The following is a 14,248-nucleotide window of genomic DNA, read 5'->3' as shown; positions in this document are numbered from 1 at the left end:
TGCCCCCGGGCAGCGGCAATTGCAGCAGGAAGGGCAAAGGTCGCAGCAGGAGCAGGTGTGTATGCTGAACGAGAGAGTTTCCCCAAAGCGTTGATTAAAATAACGCCCTTTTCGAAACAAAGCATCTGAGGGGAAAATAAATAAAATAGTTCACCATCGCCGCGGGTGATAATAATGTTAAGCATGTGCTGTACAGGTGTTAATGGGCTAAATACATAAGCCTTAGTGGGGTTCGATAAATTCAATATATTTAAAAAAAAATCTAATGTATTCTCTTCAAATTTTAGGAATAATAAATAATTTGAGAGCTCAGGGCTCATTTGTATTCTGTGTTTCATGATCCAACGGGTGAATGAGCTATCAATTCCGCATTATCTGGGAGGTTGGATATTGGAAGTTCGTCAGTTAAAATGGCAATTACAAGTACCTAATATCGGATATATTGAGCTCAGCAACATCGAGGCTAAGTTGACTTTGCAGGATATTTTCGCAGTAAACACCCAACTTTCGTTTTAGAGCAGACAAAGTACACTTGTCCTGTCTTGTGCATCCGGATAATGCAGAGGCCTACAAAATGCCTATCCATTCAGTCAACATCAGTCAGATTATGTCCTCATCTGCGCAGGCACAAACGAAAAAGGACACATAGTCGGAGTGAAGTTTAATTTCCAAAAAAAAACATAAAAACTTCAGCTTACCCTGCTGCTGTTGGTCGGAAGGAAAAGTCAAAAATCAAGGAGGACCAAGCTCAATGCAATCAATGGCTTAAACCAGAGCACAATCGGTTGGCAACAACAATAAAACAGCATCAAAAACACGACCAACCACTCCAGCAACTTGTCAAACAACCAGGCCACTTTACACAGATTGAGATAGGCAGAAAAATTGCAGTGAGCTGAGCTGAGAATTTCATAACAATTTTCATTGCCAGACTGTGGGGCTTTCAGGCTCAGCCCAAAGTAAACAGTGCTGGGCTTCTAAATGTATGCAGAGCATTTTTACCGAGCCATCGAGATCGGGTGCTGGTGGGTTTGGGTGTGGTTGTGAATGTGAATGTGAATGTGAATGTGGGGGTAAAGGTAAAAATCTTGCTGATTGAATGGTTTACTTCCACTCAAGCTGCCCACCCCGGCCTCAGCCAGTATCCAAGCAACAAATTGACAAAAATTGAATAAAATAATACCCAGGCCTGGCTGAGTCTTTCATGCGTGTGGCTTAAGCCAGCACAACCACTAACACTACCACAAGCACCACTGAAATATGGCCAGGTGGCTTTAGCTTATGCAATCCTGCAAATGGAAATATGTTGTATATATTTATCGCTCGCATCGCCTGCTTTTCAAGTAATATGGAAAGGCAAAAAGTTGCACTACGCAAACTCGATTGCAACACTTACACGGGCAACCAACTGACACAAGCACAGAACGCACACTTTCGAACGAGCTTTCAGTGCACAGAGCATCAAAATATTGCTAAAAACGCATTTCAACATGTATTAAGTCCGCGATATATATTGTTATAAATTATGGCAAGACTACTACTTATTCAACGGTAGGTGAAGTGCCACCAAAACCAAAGAGTAACTCAAAACTCAGGGGAAAAACTGAAAATACACTGCATTCTGGACCCACTGTGCCGTGCAGGGCATAGTGAACATTTGCGCCTACAAGCGGGCAATAGATTTTGCAATCTGCTCTGTATTTGCGCACATGATTTTTCTCACTCAACGTGCGTCGCTTCCTGTCCGCGTTGTTGTTCACTTTGTTGTTGCCCGCGCTACCCATCTTTGCTGCTGGAAAAGCTGAGAGCTAACATGCCGCACAAACTTTAAGGCTTCAAGAACTTTTGAATAACATTTGCATTCTTTCGGTTATCACTGAGGACATTAATTGCACTCCTATCTGCTCCGCACTTCCCCTAGCTTAATGTTTAGTACTTGTAGTATAGACATCCTTGGTTATAGGACGCACATAGTAGGTTATAGGAGTACTTGTAGTATTATCTTATCTTAGAAACTCCTGTTCCGTTGACCAACATGAGTCCTAATAGTTCGAAATCGTCCTGAAGAGGATATGCGAAAGTCGGATTATCCCCAAACGCTTCATATACCTCATACATGTCCGCAGGGTGTGTGAAGGAGCGGCCCCCCAAGCGGCGTGTGTAAATGTGCATATGGAACTTGGCTGATGATGGGCCACTGTGAACTGCGAACTGGATGGGACCGAGGATGGGACCCAGCTGGATGGCAGTGGAAGTGGCGTGGTCGGTGGGCGGAGTGGCATCATAATGCTAATGATATTTGCCTTAAAGAATGGCAGCCGGAGTCGGGTTACAGGTAGCATCCAGTTAGCAGCTGCTGCTGGGGACTTTAGTGATGAAAAACTCTTTAGAAATGCATTAGTAATTTTTCATGGCTTGTGGGCCAGGACCTCGGTCCTTCTGCTGTCCCTTCCTCGGCTGCGTTTTTGTTTTCACAGGTTTTCACAGTCAATTGACCAATGAAATGTGCAGAGGAATGAAGCGTGTATAATGTGTAGTGGCCGATGGAACGATCGGCTGGCTGAGGTGGATTGCATGTGTCTCCCATGTCTCCCATTCTGTACAAATTCAGCTTTATTAGTTTATTTTCAACTCAACAAATCAATTATTGTAATTGTTTTAAGAATTTCGTTTACAGAAATGTTTAATTAAATTCAAAGTATATTAGCTTTAAAAGCCCATTTCTATTCCAAAGTATGATCTGCATCGTTATTTTAGTAGTAGCCGTCTGGTTTTTCATTAATTTCTTTTTTTACCATATCACAAAAAAATTATTTTTATGAACTTAATCTGCTTATAATTGAAAGTTTTTGAATGAATTTATAAGGCAATTAAAAAATATTAACCATTTAATTTTGACAAAAGTTAAGCTTGGAAATATTTTTTGGACTTCAAACCACACATTTGATTGACTACCACAATTACTGCATTTTTGTTTGTTTATTTAAATCGAATTTATTCGCTTATATTACATTTTATTCGACAATTAATTTACGAAAATTTCGAAAGCTACAAATAAGCAAATTACCAATATATTTGTTATTGAAAAATAAAAACGAAATGCAATAAGTGAATACCTGCAGTGAAGCTTGTTGTTAGTAATAATCGTAATTGACAGCTCATTTGATATTAAGCGGCGGTGCAAACAGCACATTTAAGTCCGCCATAATAAAATCAGATTACGAATAAATATAAGCAACTAAAAAATTCGAAAGCTAATGGCAGAATCTCGTAATTGACAGCTCATTTGATTAAAATCGTTGAGAAGCGGCATTGAAACTAAATTCAATGCAAAAGTAATCTGTTGTATATTATTTAGACTCCGTAGTATATTTAAAAAGTTTTGATTTTATTTATAGTAGGGTTAAAAGGAAAAACACGTTTGAAAAAGCTGCAATATAAGAGGACTTTCCTCCCATCGTTTGAATTTAAGAACGGGGATGCTCTATTGCTTCTGAATAACTTTTTGACTCCATAAATGCGGTTTGATACCCCCTTGACAATCGCAGTGGGAACATAATTAAATCATGAGTGTAACGAATAAGTCTAATGGATTCTCCCCCCATCTAACTCACACTAAATTCGAAGTGGAGCTGGGCGTTCCGTGATAATGATGTCGTCGAGGCCATGATGGCATGGGCGTGGATAATCGTAACAATTATCAGCGATGAGTCTGCGACACTTGACGACAAGCATTGCCAAGCTTTATGCCCCAAAACCCCCTTCAACTTGTAGTACTAGTGGAGCCCCTGCCGAAATCCCCACCCACTTGGGGGCGATAAAATTTTGTTGCCTACAGTAACGCTCAACGATTGTGTTCATTGACTTTGCTCTAACGATTTTGTTGAGTAGGCTAATGTGTCAGGACGGGCCCTGTCCGTATTGTAGCCACTTTATGGTGGCAGATTTTGGAAGTGTTACTAGTAGTGGTGGGGGCCGGTGCGTGCGGACGGGAGCTTATCAGGCTTATCGGCCAATAATTCCCCGATAGCGCATTGCGCACATTCGACTGCCACCATGAATCAGCCATTGGATCCGTGAGCGTGATTTGATAACTGGCGTTTTGGCCCGTTTTCTGCCCGCCTCCTCCGCGCACCGAACGTGACATTCCAGAAAGGACGTTCTAGACAAAGTTTAGGGTATTTGGCCAGGCTCTTCAGTTTTGACAGCAGCAGAGCGTACCTTAAGGTATTCAACAGGTATAGAGTATTGCCATTAGACAACATTTAAAGCTCTTCAAATAAATACAAAACCGTTAAAAGCATCCATACAAATTTGGTTAAATTATATTTAGAAGCTCAAGAGTAATCTATAACTTCCCCAAAACTTTCACTTTTCCCAGTGCACGTGCATTGCTTCATTGCCTTTAATCAGGTTCTTCAATAACCCATGAAAAAACCCACACATTGCGACCTACTATTTTTATGTCCGTAGGTTTATCAAAGTCGAATTGGTATCGCTATAAAAACACAGCACTTGGTGCCCAACATTTAGTTGCAGAGATTCTGCCGAACACACAGGCGCTGTGCAGTGCAGAGAAAGTAATAGTATTAATTAAAATTATATTATATTATTATTATATATTATATAAATTATAATAATTGGCAGTGCGAGCGATAAATTAAACAGCGAAAAAATGCCGAATATTGTCGCACTAAAGCTGGGCGCTAGCTATTCGCTGGTGGCGGGTCACAAGGACGAGGGCAATATCCTTGCGCTGGACCAATTGGCGTTGCAGCAGCAAATCAGTGCGAATTTCCTTTTCCACGCGTTCTCGAACTACAAGAAAACGCCATCCGAGCGAAAAACGCTGGACTTTATTGCCAAAAAATGGCTGCACATCCAGATGCTGTGGCGCGAGTTTCGGCTGAGGGATAAGCAAATACGGCGGCGAGGCCACAAGGATGCGCGCTTTCTGGAGCACGGCTACTTCCAGCTGGAGCTCTTCGAGCTGGTCCACGAAAAGTACATGGTTGTCCGTGGACTCCTGAGTCGTGACAAAAGAAATCTGCTCGCCGGTCAGCCAGCAACACGGCCATAATGTTTATTCAGACGACAGTCGACGACGACAAGGCGGTGGAAGACCCCTTTATAAGAGGCAAAATGAGCCGGCAGGAAAAGGATGAGCCAAAAAGGATACGGCGACACGTGAAAACTTATTCCCCTGAAAAAACACCATTCGAGTGTGTGTGGCCTGCACTGAGTCAACAGCTCGATTCCGGCCGTGAGATGATATCCGTCAACAGCGATTCCATTTCCATTCCCCAGTGCCAATTCGAATTCGAATACGACTCCCAATCACAATCCAATGGGCAATCAATCTGACTGGACTCTGGACGCCATCGATGCCCAATGATTGATTGCATTCGGCAATGCTTACCATAATTATTATGATTTGCCAAAAGGTTATACAAGTCACGCTGATGACGCCGATTGGGGCGACGAATTGTAGCCAAAGGCACTTTAACTTTTTCAAAGCACCTTGAAATTTAAGTAAAGTTTCTTTAACCATTGAAAATTTAATCCGGATCAAACGAATGCCACTTTCTAAAAATATGACCAATTCGCTGGGGAATTCCTGGTCGACGGTCCGAAAACACTTGACGATTGTATCGGCCAAATCAGCGATTAGATAAGTCGTGCCTTGGGAATTCCGCTTTTAATAGGGGGAAATGGCTTCGCCAATTAGGGCGACCGCCGGCAGCTGTCTGCGAGGTAAACTTAATTTACTGTCCGGAATTATCTTGTTTTGGCCAGTTCTGTGAACAGGGAAATCAATTTCTTTGACCAAGTGCAGCGCTACACAGCTAATAAAAACTGGCAGACCACAAAAACAAACTAATTCGATAATTTGTTCTAGATGCCCAAGCGAATGAGCAAAGCAAATCACAAGTTGGGTGTTTAGCCACGTTCCTGGCATTCGCAGCGTTTTGGGCCATGAACATCGACTTATATCTAATTTAGCGCGATTAAGGGGGAGCCGGCAAAAAAAGCAGCGAAACAAAATAGAGGGCGGCCTACTCAACTGAATTAAGACCGCAAATTTATGGACCCCTCGCTTCCATTCCCAATCCAAAACCCCTAATGGAAACCCAATGTGGGGAAACCAATGTCCTTTCGGCGGGATTGTGAAAATGTTTGTTGTTGCTAAACATAATGATACATGCAAGTAATTGGTGTAGTTAATTACGATACAGTCGTGTGATGCAAGCATGAAAAACCTTAAATTTCTTGTACTTTCTGGTGGCAAACTACTGAGTTCTATGTCTGTATAGTTCACTTGCCATGTCCATGCTACTTGGGTAGTGCAAAAGGTAGCTACGGTTGCCCATAAATCAAGGAACAAGCTTTCCTACTAGCACTCATAATATGTAATAACATTTTTTGGCTAAACATTTTCCACCGCGACCAACACCCGATTGTAATCCCCTGCAACCCGCTGTTATGGTCGACAATCAACCCAAATTGATGTACATTAAAGCCGGGTGTGACCCTCCTGCCCACCATCCTCGATGCCAAATAGTCCTCGTGGCGGAGTGAGAAATAAATTTATGTAAAGCAAACGCGAGGTAGACAGACCCACTTCCCTTCCAGTAGGCCTCTAAATGGTCGTTCAAATGCCGCGGAGTGGCGTTGGCCGAAAAAACGAAACGAACAGCGGAAAATAAAAACGTAGCATATTTTAGAGGCTGTGCGCACTTTAATAAGATTTATTATGTCGCGAAGGACCGCGGCGAGGACCTCGACATTGACTCTGGGTCCTTGGCACTGTCTTAACCAACAACAAAGGCAAATAGCCGGACTAAAATGGGTGGTGGGTGTTGGGTGGCATTTGGGCTAGCTTGTACCGCGCTGTAAATATTTGTTACTCAACTCTTGCCGCCACTGTTTGCGTTTTGTGTTGTCGGCTGTTTGTTTGCTGTTAGCGTCTTGCTCTCGGATTCTGCAGCCAACCAAAATCCCGCCCACTTCTCACCACCCCACGTGTTTATTTTGCAGCTAATAAAAAGTTGATGTGTTGCCTGTGTTCGTGTTCTGGCTGGCATTTTTTTGTTCTGTGGAATTTTTCGCAGTAAGCTTCTGTTAGCGCCTAAAAAGCGGCAATGAACTTTCGCTGAACATACTTGTATTTTTTACCCCATTTCACAGTTTTCTTTCCTTTCCTTTTTTTTTGGCAACGCTTTGAGGGTTAACATATGACTCCAGCATATGTGTGAGTCAGTGGGGAAAGTCGGTTAAATGGAGCGGCAATTGTTTGTTTGGAAACTTTGGTTTCGCCAGCTTGGGGGCCAAAGATTTGTTTGTTCCGCCACAGAAGTTTCCCCAGTTGATCTCAATCGGAAATCTGTGAGAATAGGAGTATGTGTTCTTGGAACTCCAAGACTACAATATCTTTTCGATTGAGACATACCCGTGTTGTATCATAAAGATAGCTGTATCACTGTTTAAGGATTAAGAGTGTTGTGATAAGAGGGTTTGATTTAGACCTCTGATTTCTCAGGGCTAATCTGAGTAGATTTTCAGTTCCAATTCAGTCATTTTAAGGTAAAACTTGAAGAGTTGTACCATTTTGTTAGGGCAAGAACGTGACGTACTTATTCTGTTCAAAAACAAGAAATATCAAAGAAACTAATGCATTTGACTCTTATTTGCGGATCCCATTTTTCCTTCAACCAATTGGGCAATCAATTTTGGTTCTAACTAACTAATCTGGGATCCCTATACAATTCTGTCCCTCTCCCTTCGCTAACCCCAAAACATATTAGAGGCGAGACTGCAACCAATTGCTTGGCTTATTCCAGTACTCGCTCGTGTTTGGGGCCATGTTTGTGTTTATATCGTAAAAAGAAATTTAATAAATATTTTGGGGCTTTCAGCAACAGAGACGGCAGCGGGGGGCAGTGAACCATTTCAAAAAGCGGGAAAAAAGCATGAAACAACAGAAACGTGGAATCATGAAAAATTGATGCCCCTGTCGTCTGGTGGCGCCACCTGGTCTGCCCTCTCTCTTGCACGGCATCTGGCCGTCTCTTTCGTGCACACACACACCCAGTAAATAATGTAATAATCTGGCCGGGTTGTGGTCTCCCTGCGACGACCCATAAACCGAAATTTATGCACGAAATTCAATTATGCTTAAAATGTGGTTAATAGGCCGTCTGGCGGAGCCTCCAACTGGCAGCCATGGCAGCCATGGCAACAATGGGCCACAATGGGCACCCCATGGGAAGAATATGCAATGGTTACGACCTCCTAGGTCCCCAGATACACTCCCCGTATTATACCTTTAACCTATCTAACGAAATTTATTAAATATTATTCGGCCCACACCCTCCACCTCCTCCTCCTGTTGAAATTAGATATTGTTATGTTGTTATTTAATAACAATTTCAGTATTTGTTGTTACTCTTTTATGGCTCATATGTGGGGGCCCTAACCAGAAATGGTCGCACTCTCGCCAGGAGTTTTATGGACCCCCGAACCGGTGGGAAAATATGAATGTCCTCGAAACGGGAGCTTGACTTGCTTTTTGTTGATTCTTCTCAAATGGTTTATGGACCGGGACACATCATATTTTCATCTCTTTTTATGATTTAGTGGAGTGTACGGTCTGTGCGAAAGTTGAAAGTGGTTTATGAGTGGGTCAGAATATTATTTTCGACCAAACTGGGAAAGGCAAAGTTAATTTAACCGAAATTTGACAAATGAAAAATGCTCTGGAAAAACATAAAACGAAGTGAGTAATGGAGAGCAGCAAGTTAATTCTAGCTGAATGAGGTCTGGTGTAGCTTATACCATCTTATATATCTTTTTTTGTGATGTGAGCCACTCACTTGTGTAGGCCGGAGCCATAAACGAATTAGATGCAATCGAATCGGATCTAACGCAGTTATTTGTCTGCTCACTTGATGGACTTAGCACTGACTGAGCCCCTGGCTTTGTATCCCCTCCTTCCGATTGCTTGTCTTCTCTGACACTCCAGCAAACTACAACGAAACAAACCCGTGCACATGAACTGAACTCGGAGCAGGAAGATTGGACGCATGGAAGCCGTGTGGGGAAAGTCTGGGGCAAGTGGAACAGAATAGAAAGACAAACTCAAAGTCAGCTCAAAACTTGCAAAATGATTTTAAATGACACAGGGAATGGCAGACGCAACGCACACCCCCCATTCGCATCCTCGGTCATGCGTGCTGGGTGTGGGTCCTTGGTCCTCTCCTCGATCTTGTTAAGATAAAGTCGCCTTGCAAATATTAACAACAACAGTGCGTTGATAGAAAAAGTAAATACTGCAAAACAAAATGGCAACAGCAGACTAACGCAAAAACGCTGGAAAAGCGCCTGCAGGTCGTCTAGGCGCTCGATTCTAAGACAACAGCCAGCACACATGAGCAGCCATGACCATGTCGCGGATACAGGGGTTCTCATCGAGCAAAATCTAGTTGTATTAATAATTTATCTTACAAAAGGGATAGCAAGACCATGGGTTAAAAACTCTCGAAATTCAAGTGAACATTATTATTTATATTGTTAAACACAGGATCCGTATACTTCTTTCTTAAGCATAATATATTTACAATTGTTGTTCCGCTATATCCTGCTACACTGTGGACTTGTGTCCCGTCGTGCCACCGCTATAACGACAACGTGAGCCATTTGCCAGCTTTGTATAGCTCCATTCTGCAGGCGGTCGCTTCGTTGGATCCCCTTTCTCATATTTTTTTTAATCTACTCAGAGACATTTTTCCTTCAATGTTGTCGGAGCCGGAGCCCCGTTCCACTGCTGTATTCAGCTCTTTTTCTATTTGTCACCCAGATAAGTGTTTTGTAGTATTTCCTAGATTTTTTGCCTTGTTTCCTTTGATACGCCCGGCGAAGGAAATCCAAATCTTAACTGCACTGCGCTACGTGCCTTGTGGCCCCGGCATAACCAACTGTCATGTCAGACATGTGGATGTGCCAGGGTGTGTCCCTCTATCCCCCAGAATAGTCAGTCCTCCGTCGCAGCATCAGTTGCCCAGTTGGCAGTCGGTTCTATTCAACCGGCAACTGTCTTTAAGTCCCTGCCACCACACACATCCCACATGCACATCCTCCCTCGCCGAATCCGAGTTAAGTTGAGTTGGGATGCCGGCGAACTGCTTCGAATCTTCGGTAATAGATATCAACAACTTTTCGGAACAAGAACCAGAAGAAGAAGAAGAAGAACATGAGACCCGCTTCGAATCCTGTGCATTGCCGCTGCCCTCTCGTCCTTTGCGGATTTAATAGATTGTTCTCGTCGGAGTGCGTTTCCTTTTCGGAGGATGTGTGTGCGCGGTAAATTAAAAATGAACTTTGGCAGCTCAAATTCATGGTCATGTTAACTTCTTGCTGCACTTGCTCGTGCTCGTGGCTGGTCAACTCCACTCAACTCAGTTCGCCATCGTTTGTCTTGTTCGTGGCCCCCGAGGGTCCTTGCCCCAAACCCACTCTAACCACTCAAGCCACTCCACCCACGATGTCCTTCGAAAGTTAGTTACGGACTGGCTTTAGCGTCTGCATGATAAGATAAAGCTTTATTCTGTTCGCGGTTCTTTGTGACTGCTGTGTTGGCTGAGCAGATTGCAGCTGTCTCCGGCATGTTTCAGAACTGCATTCTGAGTTCAAGATAGTCGAATCACATGAGGCTGTTCGGATGCGGTTGAGGAACTCCACTCCCCCTTTATTTGTCCTAATTGGTTTATGACCTTGTCATGGCAAAAACTGCGGACAAAAAAGTTTAATTTAATACCACATGTTTTCGTTTAGTATCGTTTTAAACTTTAAGTTCAACAATATATCAAAAACTTAGTATATATAATTTATTATTATCGGACGTTTAAATTTCCCACGCATTGACCTTTTTTTAGAATAAAATCCTGTAGATTAAGTCATCGCTTGCAGTTGGATTATTGCCATCAACAATATCACCCAATCAGAATCAACAGAATTATAAAAATGTTTAGATTGATTTACAATCTGTGCCTGCGATTGGCACGCGATTCTCTCCAACAATAACACATAAGTATAATACATAATGTATACTATGGTTATGTTATATGTGTATTGTTTCATATGAGAGTATCCCAAAATAATTCTATCATTAGAGCAATAATACTTTGGTTCCAAGGCACTTGTTAAGCTCTTTGTCTGATAGATTAACTATTTGCGATTATTGCCGAGAACAATAAACCTAAATCGAAAGGCGTCATGGACCTAGACTCCTGATAGAGAGACTCTGATTTATAACTGCGAAGCCAGCCAGTCGCATGGTCAATCGATAAGGCCCAGGGCTGAGATCACTTGGCTATAAAAGTGGAGGCCTGGAACGGATTGTGGTTAGTGATCACAGTGAGAATGAATCGTTTGCTATTGAGTGTGGTGGTGCTTGTCGCCCTGGCTGCCTCCTGCCATGGAAATCCCGGTTTGGACTTCCCCTTCGGGCGGATTGTGAACGGCGAGAGCGCGGACATCGAGAACTTCCCCTACCAGGTGTCCATCCAGACGACCAAGGGCTCCCACTTCTGTGGCGGAAGTCTGATTGATTCGGAAACCGTCCTGACCGCCGCCCATTGCATGCAATCGTACGCCGCCAGCGAGCTGCAGGTGCGTGCTGGTTCCACGTCCAGGAGCTCCGGTGGTGAGGTGATCAGCGTCCGCGCCTTCAAGTACCACGAGGGCTACAACAGCAAGCTGATGATCAACGATGTGGCCATCATCAAGCTGAGCTCTCCCGTTCGCCAGACCTCTAAGATCCGGGCCATCGAACTGGCCGACTCCGACGCCGTTTCCGGAACCAAGGCCGTGGTCACCGGCTGGGGCACCACCTGCTTCCTCTTCTGCTCCTCCCCCGACAACCTTCTCCAGGTGGAGGTGGATCTGCTGCACTACAAGGACTGTGCCACGGACACGTACAGCTACGGCAGTGACTCGATCCTGGAGACCATGGTCTGTGCCACTGGCGAGAAGAAGGACGCCTGCCAGGGTGACTCCGGCGGTCCTTTGGTTGCGGAAAACAAACTGGTGGGTGTGGTGTCCTGGGGCAACGGATGTGCCTGGACCGGCTACCCCGGCGTCTATGCCGATGTTGCCAGCCTTAGAACCTGGATCGAAAATACCGCTAACTCGTTGTAAACGGAAATAATAAATGCAAGAGTATTTCAAGATATATATGTATTTATATATGCACATACATTGAGTAGTTGCTTCAGGAGTTTTCACAGGATTCCGAATATTCTGAAATGGATAATGGATTTGTCATGTAAAAACCAATGGCTGCTCAAAAATGTTCGTCTCAGGGTTAAGAGTACTTCCTACTTTGTTCTAGTTTTGGGGTTACTTCAAGGTATCTATGTATCGAGTTAATCAACTGCAACATCGTTATTCAGATTAATTAATATTCAAATACTACAATTTTTGGTGCAGCTCTGTAAGTCTAATACCATTGCGATTTTATTAGTTAAATCAAACAAGCCAAGCCAGATCTGGTCAAGTGAAACAAATGGAGACCACTTTTCTGCTAACTGCTGTATAAAATCTATCCCAACAAGATGGATAAATCCGTTTTTGGCCAGACTGGGCAGTAATTCAAGAACCCCGACCTGTTGCTTCACAAGCTATTCGCTGTCATCGCGATTTCGGCTAGACTAGCCACACCCAGGCACCAGGAAACACCGCCTCCTCCGCAATCAGGCCAGACTGGAATTTTGATGAAAAATGTATTTAGATACTAGATACAATGGGGGATACGACTGAGACACAGAGCCATGCAAATAGGAGCTGGTTCGTACTCTTGGACAGAAAAGCAATTCGTGTTGCTGCCGCCCATTTTGTCTATCCGCCTTTGTCGGTATTTTATAGCTTGGCTCGATCTTGTTTTTGGGGGCGTGGCTGTTGGTTGGTGGTTGTTTTCTATAAAGCTGTTAAATACTTAAGTGTAATTTATGGCATGCGATATTATTCGGCTGTGTGTTGTCATGTTTGCCTAAAGTTTTACATATGCCAAGCCCAAACTTAAACGAGCGAGGATAAGCTCACAAGGGCAGAGCCATGAAGTTGTATGCCCAAGTATCTGGTGAGTAATATGCTGGGGCGTCAACAAACAGACTTACACGAATTTCTTATGAAATTGTTGTGGCCACCGTATGTGTGTATATGGCATATATGTGTATGCCCGGGTGGCCAAGTTTGTCAACTCCCATTTAGTGCACAATTCTTTGCATATTTTGGGGCTGTCTGTCGCCTTTTGCCTGTTTTGCGTGAACAGGTTCCAGTCTATTATCACTTAATAAATGAGCAAGTTATAGACAACTCGTCTACTGTACTACTCCCCCTGTGGCTGCTGACGGCATGTCGTGGCATTTGGGGATTGCCATGCAGGGTTAGCAGCCCAGATTAACATCACTTGTCAGCGTTTAAAAGGATTCAGGACAAAGGACACTAAGTTATAAAGTCAACTGCTGAGATTGCCTTTTAGCAGTTATTAAACCAGAAACCTGTGTATGACTTATTATTAATATGGACTACATATGTAGGGAGCAGAACAATTGTACTTCAAATGTATGAACACAAGCTCAAATTGTAATGTTTGTAAATATGTTCTGATTAATAATATTTTTAAGGAAGCTGAAGAAATCCACATACCAGTGGTAATCAAGCTGTTTTCGCTGAAAGTAAAGTAACTAAAATTTATGTAAATTATACGTGTTTGGAAGTATCTGTATGCCAAACAATGCTGCTTTGGGAAAAGTTGGCTAGTGGATGAAAACGAATATTATTTTCTGTTTCACAAGGCCTGTTTTTTCTACGATTTAATTTAACGGATTATATAATAGACAGATTCTCTGCAAATCCTTATTTTTAAACCCCTCTTTTCATAAACTTCATAAGCTGCACCTCCCATACAAATTTACCGCTTGCTTCCCTTCGTGTATCATATACTCGAAAACACCCAACTTTGAAAAATGCCAAAAATATCTCACATTGTGCCCCCGCAATTGACCCATGCAATTTTAGGTATAGACCTCTGCAACGCCGGTTAATACAAGTGGCAGAGCAGTCGGGGTGACGGGGTTTTCAGTATGGCGTTGGGATTTCCATGGTATTTGGGAGTTATGACCCCGGCAGCCGGGCATCAGGCTCCTAGTCATCGAGACAGGTGAAAAATTGTATGCCAGTAGTGGGGCAT

At 43.3% G+C, this 14,248-nt stretch overlaps 2 protein-coding genes across 2 annotated transcripts; both read left to right on the top strand.

Annotated features, from left to right (window-relative positions):
• Positions 1-4,544: 4,544 nt before the first annotated feature.
• On the top strand, positions 4,545-5,855 carry LOC120445654. The gene is made up of 2 exons (XM_039626199.1): positions 4,545-4,580; positions 4,648-5,855. Exon 2 carries the CDS (start codon positions 4,676-4,678, stop codon positions 5,078-5,080), a length of 405 nt encoding a protein of 134 aa, XP_039482133.1. The 5' UTR covers positions 4,545-4,580; positions 4,648-4,675; the 3' UTR covers positions 5,081-5,855.
• Positions 5,856-11,395: 5,540 nt separating this feature from the next.
• LOC120446616 (trypsin) lies at positions 11,396-12,227 on the top strand. The gene has a single exon (XM_039627661.2). The coding sequence runs from the start codon at positions 11,419-11,421 to the stop codon at positions 12,193-12,195; it is 777 nt and encodes a 258-aa protein (XP_039483595.1). The 5' UTR covers positions 11,396-11,418; the 3' UTR covers positions 12,196-12,227.
• The last annotated feature ends 2,021 nt before the right edge of the window (positions 12,228-14,248 follow it).

This window comes from Drosophila santomea, chromosome 2R (genome assembly GCF_016746245.2).
Source record: "Drosophila santomea strain STO CAGO 1482 chromosome 2R, Prin_Dsan_1.1, whole genome shotgun sequence".
Taxonomy (NCBI): Eukaryota; Metazoa; Arthropoda; class Insecta; order Diptera; family Drosophilidae; genus Drosophila; species Drosophila santomea.
This window is presented reverse-complemented; position numbering and strand designations above follow the sequence as displayed.

Bases quoted from the DNA above. Each gene is read 5' to 3' on its own strand.
- LOC120446616 (XM_039627661.2), top strand. From the start codon at position 11,419: ATGAATCGTTTGCTATTGAGTGTGGTGGTGCTTGTCGCCCTGGCTGCC.
- LOC120445654 (XM_039626199.1), top strand. From the start codon at position 4,676: ATGCCGAATATTGTCGCACTAAAGCTGGGCGCTAGCTATTCGCTGGTG.